The 20,766-nt window shown below is 38.6% G+C and overlaps 1 protein-coding gene across 3 annotated transcripts in view; it reads right to left on the bottom strand.

Annotated features, from left to right (window-relative positions):
* The window catches only part of EXOC4 (exocyst complex component 4), a 728,355-nt gene extending 713,944 nt beyond the window's left edge, over positions 1-14,411 (bottom strand). For all 3 annotated transcript variants that reach the window (XM_025854871.2, XM_025854873.2, XM_025854872.2), the window contains exon 1: positions 14,289-14,411. In XM_025854871.2, the coding sequence (XP_025710656.1) occupies positions 14,289-14,374 (86 nt within the window). In that variant the 5' untranslated portion in view covers positions 14,375-14,411. The remainder of the gene's footprint in view (positions 1-14,288) is intronic.
* Positions 14,412-20,766: the final 6,355 nt, after the last annotated feature.

Below are 20,766 nucleotides of genomic sequence, written 5' to 3'. Positions count from 1 at the left end.
GGGAAAGTATAGAATGAAATTGATCAAATCATGTTTCATTAATTTCCTCTTCTCAGCAAGCCCTTTGATAGTTCAGGCTGACCCGACAGCAATTCTTTGAAGGGCATCGACAGTACAAGTATTTGGTATTAGAGGGTTAGTAGGGGACTGTCAAATATCTTAAGCCAGAAAAGCATGTAGAAAGACTGCCAACCAATTGTGAAAAATTAACGACCTGTCCAGGGCTCTAGCCTGAGCCTCAAGATCACCTATAGGTAATGACAGACTGTCACTCTGGAAGCATTTTAGGGTATTTTAACAAAGTAATGAGAGTCTCCAGAGTACCACCTGTTATACACTAAGACATCCTCCTACCACTACCAAATTTATTTTGAAGCACTAAGCCCCAATGTCACTATTTGGAGATTAGGGTCTCTAAAGAAGGTCATATGAGATACAATAGCTGTCCTTATAAGCAGAGAAAGAGACATTAAAAGAGCCCTTTCTCTCCACGCACTCACAGAGGAAAGGCCATTTGAGGACACAGCAAGAAGGTGGCCATCTACAAGCCAAGAAGAAAGGCCTCGCCAGAAACCAACCCTGACTGGTACCTTGATCTTGGACTTTTAGCCTCCAGAACAGTGAGAAAATAGATTTCTGTTTAAGCCACCCAACCTGTGGTTTTGTTACAGCAGCTCAAGCAGACTTATACACCACCCTATAAAACACAGGCAGTATTATTTTGCTTGGCTAAAATCTCAAGGCAGATGTTATTGGTCACTCCCCTTAGCCAGAGCAACACAGATTCTCAGCAAATCCTCAAGAATTAACTGCCTAATACAGCCTCAGATAACTAAACTAATTAACCTACTATAATAAATATTTAATGTAATACACCTGAATATTGGTGACACCTGCAGAACAATTACCATTAAGTCATGCTATCTGAAAACGGTTAATACGCTTAATTGTCTACTAAGGGCATTCCTTGTTGGTATCCAGTGACCTCTCCTCCAGGAATAATAAAGATTAACAAAACAATTACTGTAAATCCCTTCAAACAACCCAGAAAAACTAAGTAAGGTCCCACATACCCAAAAATCACTTAGGAAACTAACAGCTCTACAAAGCTCAATCTACAGTAGGAATCAAATCTCAGTGATATCCTTTCTGGGAAATACTCAGAATAGGCCTCTTACTGAAACCTGAGGTCCCCAAGCCCCTGCATTTTTACTCATCAGGCACCTGAACCTCTCAACCAAGTACCACCTTCTCCCATTAGGGCAATTCTAATGAATAATGGAAAGAGCACTAGACAAGGAGTCCTCCTTATTTACAAAATATGCTAACACGTTATCATAAGGCAAAAATTGAGTATTTTTAAACCCAAATACAAAAGGGTTAACTAGTTTCAGACCATCACTCCAAGTAGGAAAAAATCTATTAGCTTATTGAGCTCTCTAGAATATTCCTTTTTGTTACTGATGCCAACACAGAAACAAAAATTCTAGAGCATACATGATTCTTGAAAACGTGAATCCATTTTCTTTACCAAACTGCTTTTAGATTACACTATTAGATCTACGTAGCCCTTATTTCCAAAGTGTGAGTCAGATTTTCTTTTCCCTTAAAGCGTGAAACAGCCAACCTAAGAAACGCCTGACAGAAACATGTCAGAAGTGGAACTAAAGACAGGTCTAGGGGCACCTGAGTGGCTCAGTCAGTTATGGGTCTACCTTTGGCTCAGGTCATGATCCCAGGGTCCTGACTCCCTGCTCAGCGGGGAGTCTGCCCCCGCAGGGCGGGGGGGGGGGGGCCGTCCTGCTCATGTGCGCGTGTACCTGCCCACGCGTTCTCACTCAAAAAAAAAAAAAAGTTCTAGGTATGAGTGCAAATCCAAACTAAGGAGAAGAGATCACCAAGACTATATAAACACTAACAAGTTGAGCAGGGTCGTCAAAACCTATTCTACTAAGCAGAGCACTTTGTATATGATGATTCATCTACAAATGCTTCCAATGAATTATAAAAAAAAAAAGAAACCCTCATAATTCTGAGTTTGCATGGAAAAAAATCACACATTAAATGTTTGAGATGTGTATCACCATATAATCACCTAAGATATGGCTTCACTCAAAGCATAACCGAATCTACATTACACTTTTTAATCTGATTTTATTATATTCAATTATACACTGCAACTGCTTGTTTCTTAATTATGTCTTATTAGATCCCACAAAATACAAGATAATCCTGTCCCAAATGATAACAATTCATGATGACAAGTCCTTCTGAAAAACTTTTCTGATGCATAAAAACAACATCCCTTAATAATTCACTACAAAGATTAATTTAGTATCAAGTGACAGTAAACAATTTCTGCTTTAAAGTCAATTGAAAATTCACTGGTGTCTTGCTTCAGACAGCACTTAGGGCCAATTACTACACCCAACACATGCAGCTTTTCAGTATTTCATCAACTCAGTCATACAAAATACTTCTGGGGACCAAAAGCTCTAAGTCTTGTAACCAACAGAGAAGGCCATCATCTAAAAATTAAGTAAAATCAGCCTCACTACAGCATAAAACTGAGTCCAGGATTGACAGAGTCAATTTAAACTCTACCCCCTACTCTTCCTTAACTGAGGCTACCTCTTTTCCCACTTCCATTTGAAGCTCCACATCCTCCTTAAAGCCTTCTCCAGAGTGATCTTATTTTTCATCTCCAGGGGAATGTTTTAGTTACTACAACACATTATGGCATTTGGTCATTTTAAAGGTGTAGGCTACTTCCTAATGTGGAGTTTCCAGTGAGTGCCTCAAAAATCCCATTTTAGAAGACATTGGTAGCTGTTGCATGGTACTAGGTTATCTTGGAAATTCTGGATCCCACACAAATTGAAGCATAAGTTTCTTAACTGGAGACATCCAGGAGACTTTAATATGTTCGTGTGCCAGGTGCCCTGGGAGGGAGGGCAGAAGCTGGGTGGACAAGATGTGAAGATTATGTAGTATTTCTTAGATTTATTCATCTATAGACCCTTGCAATTACCACCCCCTTCCCTCTCCGCGGTCCATAAACACACATGTACATTTTCGGGGCAATTTTCAAACACGTGCAAAAACTGAGAGACTCCTCAACCCAGCTTCAACAATTATCAACACATCCCAATCTTGCTTCATCTATACCCTAACTTGAACATACACCCCCAGTTTTTTTGAAGCAAATACTAGACATTTTTATCAGTATATATTTCACTATGTACCTCTTAAAAGAAAATCGTCTTAATGCCAGTATAATTTACATAGTGTTATATCGGTTTCAGGTGTCCAATACAGTGAGTCAACAACTCCATACATGACTCAGTGCTCATCACATTAAGTGTACTCAATCCCCAATCACCTATTTCACACATGCCCCCATCCACCTGGGCTCTGGCAACCACTGTTAGTTCTCTATAGTTAAAAGTCTTTTTCTTTATTCATTTGTTTTGTTACTTCAAAATATTTTGTAAAAATAGCCATTATCTCAGCTTCAAAAAGTTAATGCTAATTGGTTTACTTCCCCAACTAAATTATGTCCTAAGGGCTACTCAAACTCTAACTTGCATTCAAATCACCTGGTAATCCTATTAAACTGCAGATTCTGCTCAGGTGGGTCAGGTGGTGACTGAGTCTGCTCCCCCACCCTTTTTTTTAAGATTCTACATTTCTAGCAAGCTCTCAAGTGGTATTTTAAGTATAAAATGACGTCTCCCATAATATTTAGCACAATGATAGGCACCAAATTTTAAATGGAAAAACACTTTTTGAATTATATGCCACTTTATTTTTTGCAAGGGCTTTATAAAAAATTTTTTTAAATAAATGGTCAGAAAAGGTTCTAAGGAACTTAAAATATTAAGTTTTCCTACCATGTCAAATGGTGCACGAGAACTTTCCTGTTAAATGGTGAGTTTCCGTGTTTTTCAAGGCGAAATTCCCAACACATAAAGGACTGGCTACTAAAAAGACCAAAACTCATTTCAAGGCTTGAAAGCAGTTAAAAATGTAAGTAGCGGCAGAGGAGAAGACCAGAGGGAGCAGGGCTCACCACTGCAAACTGAAAAATGCAAGCACAGACTGGAAACCTCCAAATGCAAGCAAAAACAAAAAAGCAAAACAAAACCACCACCAACAAAAACAATCTAAATGCTGTGCCACCCAAAGAAAACCAATTACCAGCTCTACGAGAGCTCAGGCTACAATGAACAATACTATCACTGGCAAACAAACAAAAATGATTTTAATTTTTTTTATGATTTTATTATTTATTTGAGAGAGAGAGGGATAGAGCACAAGCAGGGGGAGCAGCAGAGAGAGAGGGAGAAGCAGGCTCCCCGCCGAGCAGGGAGCCGTATGCGGGGTTCGATCCCAGGACCCTGGGACCATGACCTGAGCCGAAGGCAGACGCCCAACCGGCTGAGCCACCCAGGTACCCCCAAAAACGATATTTTTAAAAATAAAGAAATACATAAACAGATGCAAAATAGTTCCAAAGCATTTCTAGGAGTTCTGAAAGAAAAGTTCCCAGAAAAATACTATATGAAGTGGAAGTGTGTAACTGTTTAATACTCTGCAAAATCAGAAAGGTCATTAGGGCCGAGATACCTCATGCCGTACCTTTATACAGCACATGTGATTACCTTATTCTTCCTTCTGCGCATATGCAACTGATGAAATCTGACCAATGGAAATGAATCTTTAAAGATATTTTTCAAAATATGAAGCACTGACAGACTTCCGCTTCTGGTCTTGATGAAATAACTGGGACTGGATTTGTCCTAGCATCTGAACGTAAAAACAACAACCCAAAAAGACAAAAAAAAAAAAAGATTTTGAAACCTTAAACATTAAGGCAGTTAGAGTTTGCAGGGCAGGGGATGGAGAGGAAAGAGAACTACAGAGCACCCTGGAGACCTGTAGAAGGGCTCCCTTCAAGCTGCAGCACACTATCATCAGCACGTGCCTGAGAGAAAACTACTCAAGGCCACGAAAAGAACCACCAGTAAGGATCAGTGGGCACAATTATCTGAAATCACACACAGCCAGAGGGGAAAATCCATGGTTCACACAGCATTGGGGTGGAGTACTCAAAAGGATTTTGCCATAGTAGGGAAACAAAATTGGCCCTACACAAAATGTGGCTCTGCCCCCATGAGCAAAACTTAAAATAAGACCTGAAAGGACCACAGTTTCCAAGTAACTTAACAAATCCTAGAACAAAATTCAGGAATATTTACAAGAAAACAAAGACATCTGCTATCAGCATCCAATAAGGTAAAATTCACAATATCTAGTATCCAAAACATATGTAAGGCATGTAAAAAAGGGGGAGCAGATATTAATCAACTGAAACTAACCCAAAAATGACAGAAGAAGACAAAATTAGTAAACAAGAACATGAAAATTATTATACCTGTATTTCATAGTCCAAGAAGTCTATAGGAAAGACTGAATGTGCAAGGAGAGCTAAAGATTTTTTCTTAAAAAGACCCAAAGCAAACTAGAGCTCAAAACTACAATCTAATAAAAATTACATTATATAGGATTAACAACAGATTGGGAATTGCAGAAAAGATTAATGAATTTGAAGGCATGGTAATAATAGACTAGGGGGGAAAATATCAGCATTCAGTAAGGTGTGGGACTTGAAGTGATTAAAGTACTTCAATAAATCTGACCAATAATATGTAAGACTTACACACTGAAATCTATTTTTAAAATTGCCGAGAGAAATTAAAGAATTAAATGAAGAGATACACCTGTTCAGGGATAAGAAGACTCAATAGGGCTAAGATGTCAATTCTCCCATATTAATCTGTACATTCAATGCAATCCCAACCAAAATCCCAGAAGGTTTTACCATAGAAACTGACTAATTCAAAAACTGATACGGGAAAAAAAATAAAATAAAATAAAATAAAATTGATATGGGAATGCAAAGGACCTCGAACAGCCAAAATAACTTTTTTTTTTTTTTTTTTTTTTTTAAGTAGGCTCCATGGAGCCCAATGCGGGGCCTGAACTCACAACCCTGAGATCAAGACCTGAGCCAAAATCAAGAGTCAGACACTCAACCGACTGAGCGACCCCAGCACCCCATTCAAAATAACTTTTAAAAAGTAGGGTACAGATGGAGCGCACACACTGTCTTCAAGACTTATAAAAACAATAATCAAGACTGTGTGGTAATGTCATCAAGGTAAACAGATGAGTGAAACAGACTAGAGAACCAAGAAACAGACCCACATCGGTCAACTGATTTTTGACAGATACGCAAAAGAAATGCAGCGAAGCAAGCCTAATCTGCTTAATGAATGGTGTTGGAACAACAGGATCCCTTGCACAAAAAAATGAACTGGAGAAAGAAGGACAGGGTGCCGTAAGTGTTCATCTCCATCCTGATGTGGGATCAAGCCATCTATTTAATATATATGCACTTTACATATGTATACCTCAAAAAGGGAGACAAATAAAGTCAGCACATAAGTTAGCATACAGAGCCTGGCTGGCTCAGTCAGTAGGGCGTGCAACTCTTGATCTTGCGGTTGTGAGTTCGAGCCCTACGCTGGAGGTAGAGATTACTTAAAAATAAGTTAGCACATAAGCGTAAGCTCCTATATTTATTTAAAAAAAATTTTTTTGTTTGAAATAAAAAAATTTCTATCTATCTATCCAACATTTCGTACATACACACACACAAGAGAGACACAGCAACGTCTGGAATTAGGTTCAGCTAATATCAATGACAGTAACTTACAAAGGATAAAATTTGGAATAATCACATCTTCCAGCATTTCCATTGTTTGAATTCTTTATAATGAATGTGTATTATTTTTATAACAGTACAGTTACTTTTTTTAAAACTGGAAGCAAAGTTATGAATAGTGTTTAATTCTAGGTGAGAATATGAGAGTTTATATTTTCTTCTCTGTAATTTTCTATATTTTTTAATTCCCCACTTAAAAAATATTTATCTAGCTCCAAAGACTATATAGCAACATGAAAAAGTTTTGTTATGCTAAAAACATGTTAAGTTTGTTATAATTACAACTATTAAACTTCTGTATGTACCTAGACAAGATCCACACAAAAACCTTAAAAAGGAAAATAGGTAATATTTGGGAAATGAGATTGTTGGACTTGTGTCTTTTTTACAACTTTTTTTAACAGTTTTTGTGATACAAAAATGGGGAAGTTGCAATGACAAGTGTGCATAGGAAGAGAACAAAACACATGGAATGTTGCTGAAGAGCCCACATATGTCCAACAATGGAGAACAGAGGTCATCTTTTCCATAAATGGTGCTGGGACAACTGAACATCCACCTGCAAAAAATTGAATCTAGACACAGATTTTATAGCCTTCACAAAAATTAACTTGAACTGGGTAACAGTCTTAAGTACAAGACAAAATATGAAACTCCCAGAAGAAAATTTAGGTGATCTTGGATATGGCACAGACTTTTTGGATTACAACGCCAAAGGTATGACCCATGACAGAAATCAATGATGAGCGGGACTTCATTAATATGATAAACTTCTGCTCTGGGAAAGACTCTCAAGAGAGTAAGACAAGCCACAGACTGGGAGAAAAGATTTGCAACATGCATATATCTACATACATCCAGCTATTAACACACAACTAAATGACAGGGAGACAAATACTCTCCTCTTACTCACAACTGACTTAATAAACACAATCGTCAAAACCATCCAGTTTCTGGCCAGGGTTTGGGAAAACAGGTGAGGGGATACACCACTTGCAGGAGCGAAAATGACCATCTCTCTGGAGGACATTTTGACTGTCAAAATACAAAATGTGAAGATAAGCTATTCCCCTGTCACTCCGTGATCTTACACCACAGGCTACTCCACAATGTACATAAAACACTCACTTTAACAGAAGATTAAAAAAAAAAAAAAGACAACTTAAGTGTTTGTTATAAAAGGGGTGGGAGAAGGACCACCAATTACTTAGATTACGCTGTATCCATGTGACAGAATGCCACACAGCCACTAAAAAGATTGAGATAGATCAGTATGTGCTGCTAGAAAAGATCTCCAAAATAAAGAAAAACAAGCAAATGAACAAAGGGTCAAAAATATACACAGTATGGTCCCATTTGTTTAAAGAATATATAATTTTAATGAATCTTCCTTGAGTGTATATAAATTCATAAGTATTATATATTAATAAATACTAAAGAATATATATTCTGGTTTAAAGATTATACATTCACACATTACTTAAATACAGTTTTCTATTTCCCTCACGGAACCAAAAATACGTCAGGAAAGGGATGAACAGGGTGAAAAGTCTTCATTTTTTATTTTGTTCCTCCTGAAATATTTGAATTTTCTAAACATATAAGTAACTTTTAAAAATTATATATGTGATTTTAATGGCAAAAAGGGTTATGTAGGCAAAGAGATCCTAGGCCTTTCAATTTGTTGGTTTATAAACTTTCTGTCTTCAACCTAATAAATGTTTTATACTTTGTTTATATTTTATGTTTTACATGCACATGTAAGCATACATACATTTAAATCTAGCTTCTGTGGCTGACTCTCAAATTATCATTAATTACCTTCTTAATTCAGCTGCACGAGGTTTCTTGGTTACAACGTGAACATTCTGACAACTGGAATCAAATATTCAAGCCAAACTGGAAAGGATATTTCTGACATAAAATTAACATCATATCCTGGGTGCTATCTGGTGAACATTACAATCAAGTTTCTAACCAGAGAAGCAGCAGATCCTGAAAAGGAAAAAATGAACACCTACGTGTGTTCTCTATGCCAAACTGTGTTTGCCCCTCCTATACATCTTAATTTTCCCCCCAAACCATAGATCATATTATTATCCCACTTTACACAGGAGGGACTAGACACAGTGGTCTGAAGCAACTGGGTAACACAATCCAGTAAGCTTCTACTAACTGTAACTTAACTCCCACCAAACACTGTGACCGTACCTATCCACTGTTAAGTAGTGGCTTGAAAAAAACCTGACCTATCACCCAACAACACACCTCTCTGCCTCGAAGCCTTCAGGAAATCCCAATGTTAAAAATTACACATGGGGTTAGAAACTAAAACATGGATTCCCAAGATACTAATTCTTCATGTTTAGCAGGAAGAAAGGGGCAATTATTTTGCCCCTTCTATCCACATAGGTTGTCAGATGTCCCAAGACTTCGAGAAGAAAAAAGTGTTTAGTCTCCAGACAGCCTGGCAGTCATTTTCAAACAGTACTGCATTCCCAGTGCCAAGATGCCTCAGGGTAGAAAGAAAGAACTGGAAACCCAAAAAACCATAATGAGACAGGCTCAGATGAAGAGGTGTTACTGGAAACAACACTAACCGCCTAACACAACTTCGGGGACTCTCCTCCAAACAGAGTGACCATGTTCCTTTCTGCCACAAACTGTGTCATGGACCTCAAAGCTGTTTGTTCAAAGCCCTGATGAAAGCCTGGACCCCTTCGACAAAGCTTGCTTTGAATTAAATATGGGGCTGACCAACACACTCTCTGAGGAGGAAGGGAATTTAACAGGTGTCTACAATAAAGGATTTTCTAAGTTTTTGAAATTCCAACTTCTGTGAAGACATGAAAGTTGATGAAAACGTGAGCCTTCAACTGCCTTCAAACCTCCCTGACATCTGTAGCCAGAGTCTGTCTACAAAAGCTCTACTCTGAGGTTTCAATAAGGTCGCCTAAAGTCACAGCCAAAGTTTGTCTTCCCAATTAAATGGTCTATTAAAGGCCAGCTTATAAAGAGGAGAGAGTCAACATTTAATTGGAAAGCAAATCACCTAACAGTAAGTGGTAGACACATTTCCCAATTAAAAATCTGACAAGAACTCACAAAAATAAAACAGCATCTCCAAAATGCCATCTTGCTTATTCCTCATTTAGAAAGGCTGCCTGCTCCGATTTCACACCAAACAAAAGGTTAGGGAGGGGAAAAAAATCAATAGAAAAGTAGGAAAATGTTGTGTGTGCACGCACACGTGTAAAACTGTCCAAATTTACATCAGCAGGTGACCGAAACTCTGTCCACCCGATTAGTTCCTTTTTAAAGGGCCAGTGGCAAGACTCCAAACCAAAAGCTGCAGTTAGCAGTGGCCTCCGACAGACTTGGTCCCAAGCACTGTCCATCTCCTCATCAAAACCCCACTTCCCAGCGTGAGGACCTCTTCTGCAATACCTCAGGAGTCCACCCTTTGAAACATCTGATTGTCCGGAAATATTTTTATTCAATACTTTTTAAATGGTTAAGAATTTCATTTATGAGTCTCAAGGTACTTAAATACCCATCGACCAAATGTAACATTTTCACTACAACTACACTACACTTGGAACTGTTTTGATTTTTAAATGCTGACGATCACACTAGCAAAATAGTTATTATTTAACTATTTGGTACCACAGCTGGAAAGAGTGATGAGATGTGGCTAGTCCCCATGTCTATACCTACTGTGTCCTTAGGTTGAACCCTTATCCACCTGTTGTTTTCTCATCTGGTGTTAAAAGATGACTAACAATAAATGCTGTTTCAAGTTATAGAAATAGCTTTAAATATATATGATGTGTTATGCTAGTACATAATAAGGTATAGAAATGACTCTTTTAAAAAAGATGTATTTATTTATTTATTTATTTGAGAGAGAGAGAGAGAGGGAGGGAGGGAGGGAGAGCACACGCGCACATGCATGTGCACACCAGCGGGAGGAGAGAGAATCGCAAGCAGATTCCCCACTGAGCATAGACACAACCGAGATCACAACCTGAGCTGAAACCAAGAGCCAGAGCTTAACCAACTGAGCCACCCAGGCACCCCTAGAAATGACTTTTTTAATGTATCTGAGCAAAAGAACCAAAGGAGAATTTTTTAATATTCACTATTCAAAAAAGAAAGCAACAGCTCAGTGATATAAGAAGATAAATAAAGCTAATCAAACGTTTCAAAAGATTATCACTAACAAGTCACTTATTTGGTGACAAAATGACAGGTCCAAGGAAACATAAAAGAGAACTGGCATGTATCAGATATATCTTCAAGGAAGCTCAGATTTTATAAACATGAGCCTAAAATGGGTTCAGGAAAGCGCTGTCTGAAAAGAAGTTAAGGAGAAGCGGAGTTAATCCAAGTTTTACATGAGGAATTAAGAATCAGGAATACAGGGTGCCTGAGTGGCTCAGTCGTTAAGCGTCTCCCTTCGGCTCAGGTCATGGTCCCAGGGTCCTGGGATCGAGCCCCGCATCGGGCTCCCTGCTCGGCAGGAAGCCTGCTTCTCCCTCTCCCACTCCCCCTGCTTGTGTTCCCTCTCTCACTGTGTCTCTGTCAAATAAATAAATAAAATCTTAAAAAAAAAAAATCAGGAATACAATGTTGCAAGAAGGGGTAACACAAAGAATACAGACGGAACAGAGAGACAAAGAGGCAAGGAGTGACAGAACAATTTACTAACAAGAAATACACATTCCCCATTCTTTTTTTCCCTCAGTTTGAGTGGATGTAATTGACATATAACACCATAGTCCTTTAAGGTGTACAACATGGTTTAATATATTGTGTACACTGCAAAATGATTACAATAAGGTTAGTTAACATGCATCCATCTCACATAATTACAATTTTTCTTGTAATGAGAACCTTTAAGATCTACTCTCTTAGCAACTACATTCCCCATTCTATTCTCCTCTGAAGTACTCTCCCCTGCTTCTCCCCACCCAAACACCAAAGTAATACTACCATCCTGCTCTCATTAACTGCCACTGTTCATGAAATATAAACCATTGCATATGTTCAGAAGCACATCAGGGAGGAAACAATAAGGGGAGAGAGCTAGCAACACTCTCACGCCAACCCCACAATTTTCCTGTGACTCAAAGAAATATTGAAAAATAAACATTAACACTCGAGAAGCAACAACATCCAGTCTTAAATAAGGTCATATGGAACCATGAACTCTTATCCTTACTAAACATGCCCAGGATGCTAGATCTGGACACTCCATTATACCATGCTAGTTAACAGATGTAATGAAAGTATTATTCAAGTGGTCAGAGGTGGTCAAGAATAAGGAAGAAAAATGGAAAACATTAATACACAACAGAATTCAGCATAAAAATTATGTAGGCCTAAATCATGGTGATACGTGATGGTAATATAGATAGGCGTAAAAGATGGATGAACGACCACGAAATCATATTCCACACCATCCAGTGGGAGAGTCCCCCTGAAGAACAAAGGAACAGTCAACCAAAGGCAATGTGTTTCTGAATCAGCATCAGTTAAAAAACAAAAACAAACAAAAAAAGACCCTTTAGTTTGGTTTTTATGCTTTTCTCAAATGTAGGGCATTTAGAATGAATGTAATAGCCATTTAAGAAAACTGATACACATCAGAAAAGAAATGGGTAAAGCCGGGCGCCTGGGTGGCTCAGTTGTTTAAGCGACTGCCTTCGGCTCAGGTCATGATCCGGGAGTCCCGCGATCAAGTCCGGCATCGAGCTCCCTGCTCAGCAGGGAGTCTGCTTCTCCCTCTGACTCTCACCCTCTCATGCTCTCGATCTCTCTCTCTCTCAATAAATATCTTCAAAAAAAAAAAATGGGTAAAGCCTACAGAATCATAAATGCATAGCTGAAATGGTACATTTATATACATGTGTTACCTTCCCTAACCCCCATTCCACTTCACCACTCCTTCTTCTGGATTCCCATATTTCACTCGTCTCTGTTTTTAGTCTTATGTCATAGTTTTTACTTCCATATTTTATCCCTCAAGTGAACTATACTCTCAGGGGTAACATCACATCTCATTCGTCTTTGCAAAACTCAGGGCATCCACTCATTTGTTCAACAAATATTTGTTAAGTATGTATTAAGTCCCAGGCACCATACTACAGACTGGCACTAAATACATAGTTTAAGTGAATGTTGACTGTAAGACAGAAAAAATAAACAAGTTCAAAAAAGAATCCAAATAAATTCATGTATTATAACTCCACAAAGGATTAAGATGGGACACTACCAATATTCTTTTTGGGATTTTAGTATCATCTATGCTGCTTGTATCGTCACCAGAATGTGGGTCCACACTAGACCAGCGTTCCCTTTGCATGGCCTACCAAGTTTATTAAGCATTTCCACACAATTATCATCTTAGATCTTTAAAAAGCAAAACAAAACCCCACTTAGTAATAACGATTTCATAACTTTAAACTAGAGGCCCCTAAGTAACACCCATTAGATGGGTCTTTATCAGTCCAGGAGTGGTAGATTGCTTTAAAATTCCATCTATTCATACCTTCAAGCCCTTACTACCTACCAGGTACTGGTGAGGCTGGGTTTTAAACAAATCATCAGGACATTGCAGGAGCCCTCCTAGAACTCAACTGCAAGTTTAGCATGGGGGGGGATCAGGAGGAGAAGGGTTTAACTTTATGGAAAATACCTGAGTTGAAATTCAAATGTCAACAACGTAAAAACGTGTTATAATACATTTTATTCAGGTTGTTGTAATCACTTCCTGTATCATCCTTAATGTCTGAAAGGACTCCCTCACCTTTATTTCACATTTTTAAAAAAAGGAGCCCCTAAAAGGTCCACCACTCCCACTCCCACCATATATATTCTGGGAAAATAACATGCATAGATGGTAAGTCGAAATCTGTTTTGTTTTGAAGGAATAGACCGGGACAGGAAGGCAGAACAAAAATCGAAAACGACTGTATGCCTTCCAACCCACAGCCCTTCTACAAGCTCACTACAGGCTCTTATAGTGGAGGCTGTGGCCATTCACAGGTGGTTGGAGGTGTCCGAAGTGAGAACACAATCTGCAACTCGTGACAGTAGTCCCCGGACTTCAGGGCCTTACACCCAGAAATCGAGAAAACAAGGCGCCTTTCCCAAGTGAGCACGGCCGAAGGCAATCCATAAATAAACGCTGTACGAATAAATGAACACACCTGGCTTTCTCTATCAAGGCCCAAACAGCGTGCTTCTAGGGCCCAGGGACGTAATGGAAAGCTCAGGTCCTAAAGAAAAGATAGCGAGGCGGGGCTCCTCCCCCTAGCCCAACCGGAGGAAAAGGGGGAACTACGGGGGCCCCTGGGAGGGGCTGGGGGGAGGCAAGGAGAAAGGGGGAGGGGTCGGCAGGGTGGAACCCAGCTAACCCTTCTCCCTTCCAAAGCGGAGGTCGAGCCGCTGCCCGCTGCCCCCTGTCCCTGACCCTGCCTCTTGCCTCCCTCACCTGATCACAGAGATGAGCAGCCCCGAGGGGTCTTTGCTTTTGCTGACTGTGCTTCTGTATTTCCCACCAGCTGCTTCTGCCGCCATCTTGGTACCGGGCGGAGGGGCAGAACCGGTGGGCAAGAAGGGCCAAAGCGAACGTAAACTCTGTAATTGACCTCGCTGGGGAGTAACCAATGGAAGAAGAGAAGTTCAGAGACGTGAAACTGGACAGTCCAATCGCTGAAGTAAGGAGGCGGGACCGAGGCAGCAAGTTTCAAGGTCCCGCGCTAGCTCTAAGCACTCTGGGAATTGTAGTTTTCGCCCCTGAAACTACACAGGAAACTAAACCAGTGACAACTTGAAGTCTCCTAAAGACTGTGTGATTTGTATTTGACCTGATGTGGGTTTGGTTTTTTTTTCCAGTTTCCTTGTTTTTAGATTTTTATCATGTTTTTAATCAAATTTATCTTACAATGCCAAAAAGTATATATAGGGGCGTGTATTTACCCCGGGGGGGGGTATGTCTATGAGCAAAATTTTACTTTAAACACAAATGGTTTAAAAAAACAATTTAATACTGCGTCGGGGTTTCATAGGTAGCAAAGCAGCTCCCTCGTTGCGCTCTCTTAAAAGTCAGCCCTTGACACACACAAAAAAGAAAAATTTTAAATAAATAAATAAATAAAAACAATAAAATGCGAAAATAAGACACGGAAAGGCTTATTCTCTAAAACTAAATGTTTGTACATTCGTTTGTACAGTACATTTGTACTGTGAGTTCAGTTATCTTCCAGTGTGGCTGTATTTCCAGATAATCCTAAAAAAATACCTGCAAAAACACGCAAATTGGATATTGACAAAAAGACCAAAAAGCTAAACCAACGAAATTGCAGATTTTTTTCCTTCCCAAGCTAAATAAAATATACAGAGTAATAATTTTACTTGTGCTTTATTAATATTTTTACTGGTAGATTTTTATATTTCTTGCATTTGACTCTACTGGCTTAGTCGTTAATTCAGAACAGGAAATAAATAAGAAACAAAGATGAGTATGTGTATGAAAAGCATAAATCAAGGAACAAGAAGAAAAATAAATATGAAACAGGAGGGAAGGATACTGCTTAGTAGCAGTAAAGATTTAGAGAACTTCAGAGATGAAGAGAATGCAAATTCAGAGGTTTTGGAGTTGTAGAGTAGCAAACACAGAACACATCAATTTTATTGAAACAACATAGAAGTATCAAATAAATTGTAGAACATCCATATATGAGGATATAACATATAGCCACTGGAAATCATAATTTTAATGGCTTTTAATGAAAGTGAGATTTTCATGGTATAAGTACAAAAAGCAGGCTATAAAGTTAAACAACTTATATGCAGAGAGAAAAGAATTGGCCCTAGTGGCTAAGAATGCAAGCAGTAGGAAAAAACCATGATCATTGCAGTTGATGCAGTTGATGCAGTTGATGTCAAAAATCTTTTGACAAAATCCAGCACCCTTTTCACAATGAAACACTCAGAAAACTAGAAATGGAAGGGAACTTCTTCAACATGATAAAGAATATTTATTAAAAACACACAGCTAACGTCATACTCAATGCTGAAAAACTGAAAGCTTTCCAGCTATGATCAGGCACAGGACAAGGACACCCACTTTTGCCACTTCTCTTCCACATAGTACTGGAAATTCTAGCCGGAGCAATTAGGCAAGAAAAAGAATAAAAGACATCTAAATTGGAAAGGAAGAAGTGAAACTATCTCTGCTTATAGACAATATGATTTTACATATGGAAATCCTAAAGACTTTTTTAAAAAATGATTAGAGCCAAAAAGTTAACTCAGCGGGGTTGCAGGATGCGATACCAAGACAAATCAGTAGTCTTTTTATACACTAGCAATGAACAATCCAAAAGAAACTTAACAAAACAACTCCATTTACAATAGCATCAAAAAGAATAAAATACTTAGGAATAAATTTAACCAAGGAGGTGAAAGACTTCTACATTGAAAGCTACAAAACATTGGTGAAATAAATTAAAGAATAAATGGAAAGACATCCTGCATCCATGAATTGGAAGACAATATAGTTATGATATCAATGCTCCCTAAATCTATCTACAAACTCAATGCAATTCCTATGAAAATTCCAGTGGCCTTTTTGCCAAATTGGAAAAACTGATCCTAAAATTCACATAGAATTGTAAGGAGCCCCAAATAGTCAAAGCAATCTTTAAAAATAACAAATTTGGGGAACTGAGTCTTCTTGATTTCAAATTTACTCAAAAGCTATAGTAATCAAAAGTGTGGCACTTACATAAACACATAGATAAAGGGAATATTATGGAGAGTCCAGAAAAGAATCCATATATCTATGATCAACTGATTTTCTACAAGGGTGCCAATATTCATTCAATGGAAAAAGAAAAGTCTCTTCAACAATGATTCAGGGAAAACTGGATATACATGTGCAAAAGAATGAAGTTGGATCCTGTCTTAGTCCACTCAAGCTGCTATAATAAAATATCACAGACTGGGTAGCTTATAAACAACAGAAATTTGTTTCTTCCAGTTCTGGAGGCTTGGAGTCCAAGACCGAGGTGCCAGCATAGGCATGTTCCAGGGAAGGCCCTCCTCCTGGTTCATGGCCAGCACCTTATACTGTACCCTCAGTGGTGGAAGATACTAGGGACTTCTGTGAAGTCTCTTTTATAAGAACACTAATCCCTAATCACCTCCAAAAGACGCTCTCTCCCAATACTATTGCCTTTGGGGTTAGGATTGAACATATGAATTTGCAGGTCAGGGAGAATACATTCAGATCTCACAGCATTTTACAAAATGTAACTCAAAATGGATCAAAGACCTAGACATAAGAGATAAAATTCTTAGAAGAAAAAATGGAGTAAATCCTTATGACCTTAGATTTGGCAATGGATTCTTATATATCACACTAAAATCATGAACAACAAAGGGAAAAATAGATGACTTGGATCTCACCAAAATTAGAAACTTTTGTGTATCAAAGGACACAATCAAGAAAGTAAAAAAGAGGGGCGCCTGGGTGGCTCAGTTGTTAAGCATCTGCCTTCGGCTCAGGTCATGATCCCAGAGTCCTGGGATCAAGCCCCAAATCAAGCCCCACATCAGGTTCCCTGCTCGGCGGGATAGCCTGTTTCTCCCTCTCCCACTCCCCCTGCTTATGTTCCCTCTCATGCTGTCTCTCTCTCTGTCAAATAAATAAATAAAATCTTAAAAAATAAAAAAATGAAACACCATTAAAAAAAAAGAAAAGTGAAAAAGACACCCCACAGAGGTAAGAAAATAATCCATATATATATGGATATATATATATATGCAATATATGCAAACCATATATCTGATTTGGGTCTCATATCCAACATATGGAAAGAATTCTTACAACTCAACCGCAAAAGACAGAAACTCCAATTAAAAACGGGGCAATGGACTTGAATAGACATTTCTCCAAGTGAAATATACAAATGGCCAACAAATACATGAAAAGGTGCTCAACAACATTAGTCACCAGGGAAATGCAAATCAAAACCACAGTGAGATACCACTTCACATCTACTAGTATGGCTATAATTTTAAATAACAGAAAATAAATGTTGGAAAGAATGTAGAGAAACTGGAACCCTTGTACATTGCTGGTGGGAATGTAAAATGGTGCAGCCAAGGTGGAAAACAATTTGGTGGGTCCTCAAAAAGTTAAAATTACCACATGACCCAGAAAATTGACCCATAGGTATATATCCAAGAGAATTGAAAACATGTGCTCAAAAAAACTTGTACACAAACATTCATAGCAGCACTGTTCACAATAGCCAGAAGGTGGAAACAACCCAAATGTCTATCAGTGGATGAATGTGGTATAATATGTGGTATAAACAAAATGTGACATATCCATACAATGGAATATTCTTCAGCCAAAAAGAGGGAATAGAATACTGATACATGCTACAACACTGAACGTTGAAAACATTATAATAAGTGAAAGAAGCTAGACACAAAAGACTACACAATATATGATTCTATTTTTATGAAATACCCAAAATAGGCAAATTCTCAAAGACAGAAAGCAGATGTTGGGGCCCAAGGGCAGGACACCCCAAGTGGGCCACTTTAGCATGAAGATTATTTTGAGTTAAAAAGCAAGCAAAACCCTGCAGATTCAGGAAAATCTCTTAACCTCCCCCTCAACTGCCTTAAAAGAATTTAGATAGCAGACCTGCTCCAGGTCCATAGATAACTATATTGCAATATGAACTAGGAATGGAAGATAGGGAAGGACCTAGCGAGGCCTGTTTGATAAAGTCTTCTATGTCCCATTGTTTCTGCGTGCCGCAGCAAACATTTGTTTATCAAAACATATACTCTTGTTTATCTTCCTATAAATTGCATTCCTTCCCCTTGAAGTCCCAGACCACGATCCCCTTCTCCTTAGTTCAGGATGACATATATGCCTCATTCTGCCGGACTGCCTTTAGAATCTCATGTCTGTGTGCATTCCCTGTACATATGAAACTAAATTTTATTTTCTCCTGTTAATCTGTGTCATGTCAATTTGATTCTTAGTCCAGCTGGAAGGACCTTGAAGAACAGTAGAAATGATTCCCTAGGGTTGGGGGGAGGTGGGAATGGAGAATGACTGCTTTATAGACACAGGATTTCCTTTTGTGAAGATGGAAATATTCTGGAACTTGATAGTGAGGATGGTTCCACAATTTTATGAATGTATTAAAAACCACTGAATGAGACATTTAAAAATCGTTAAAATAGTAAATATTATGTTATGTGTATTTGACCGCAATAAAAAAAATTAAAAATGCAGGTTGTGCAATAGGACCACCTAGATTCAATCCCAGCTCTTCACTTACTGGCTAGGTTACCTCAGGGAAGTTACTTAACCTTTCTGTGCATCAGTTTTCCTTACCTGTAAAGCAGGCGATAATAAGGAAGTCCCTTAGAAAGAGTAATTTGGAGACTGTGTGAGATATGCATGATCAGCACTTGGCAAATATCAGCTATTATTACTAAAGTAAGGTACTAGTTTTGTTTAAAATATACCTCTGTGGGTATTATGAAGTTATTTTGAGGAGCAAGAATTTTTTTCCATTTTTTAACACCTTTCTGTGTTTTCCAAATTTTCTATGTATGAGTTGCCTTTCTAAACAGAAATAAAAGAACTTTTTTTAAAAGCAAGACTTGGATAAACACCAAAATGGTGGCTACTTTTATCACATACTAGAAAAGCAATTATGTGATAATTAAATCAACACACCCCAATTAAATCTTAATTCAATGAACTGCTTTTGCTTCTCTATTCCACCTCCTTTATATCCCACTTCTGGAAACCTTACCCATTGCATCTTTCATCTTCAGGTGACAGGCAAACCCTTTCACACTGCCTCTATTCTAGGTGACCTTCTAACCTAACCCCAAACTTGCGCTAAACTGTGAACAATGAAAAAAAAAATCAAGGGAGGGCTTAGTGGGTCTGCCCATTTGTAACCTTCAGCCTTCAACCACAGGCTCCCAAACTCACCAGGCTCCTTGGAACCAGATAAAATGTATGACGATCTAAGGGACTGATTATAGACGTTGCTGTGTGGAGGGATAACCTGCTATTCGGAGAAGTAAAAGAAAAGGAAATGACTATAAATCACAGCATCTACTCAATTCCCAAAGAATAAAAGCATAAGGCTGCAGACATTTCAATGGGAAATAAGCACGGATGGCTATAGCAGTCTTCATGGAACAGGTGGGTTATAATTAAGCCGGACCAAAAAATAAAACAAAATAAGAGTAGAGGGCGCCTGGGTGGCTCAGTTGGTTAGGCGACTGCCTTCGGCTCGGGTCATGATCCTGGAGTCCCGGGATCGAGTCCCGCATCGGGCTCCCTGCTCGGCGGGGAGTCTGCTTCTCCCTCTGACCCTCCCCCCCTCATGTACTCTCTCTCTCTCTCATTCTCACTCTCTCAAAATAAATAATAAATAAATCTTTAAAAAAAAAATAAGAGTAGAGACTTAAATACCAGAAGAGGAAGAAAAGGGCTTTCTAGACAGGTGGAGGTGCAAAGTGCAAACATGCATCCTATGTTAAAAGAATAATTTGAATAGAATAAAGGATTCATGGAGAAGAAATGGTGCCATAGGGGAAGAGATCCATGGAGATCCTTTCAGAAAGGACCTTGAACCCCATGGCCAGGTATTGGATATGTTTATGCAGCAAGGGTGAGAAGCAGTGTATGCTCAGGTCTTGTTTTATGTTGTCTATTATGTTGTAAACCGGGGCAGATTGTTTCTTATTATTACATTTGTAAATATACTCAGAGGCTCTTAAAGCCACGGGAACATCCAATTAAATTAAAACGCTTTGACCTCTTTGGATGAGAGGCTCTATATAAATCCAAGGTATTGATATTCTTATTATTGCGGATAAATGAAATGTGTGAATAAGGCTACCTCAGCAGC

This window comes from Callorhinus ursinus, unplaced genomic scaffold (assembly GCF_003265705.2).
Source record: "Callorhinus ursinus isolate GAN/ISIS: 27379988/994484 unplaced genomic scaffold, GSC_fseal_2.0 scaffold12, whole genome shotgun sequence".
NCBI lineage: Eukaryota > Metazoa > Chordata > Mammalia > Carnivora > Otariidae > Callorhinus > Callorhinus ursinus.
Note: the sequence above shows the minus strand (reverse complement) of the source record. Positions and strands in the feature narration are given on the sequence as shown.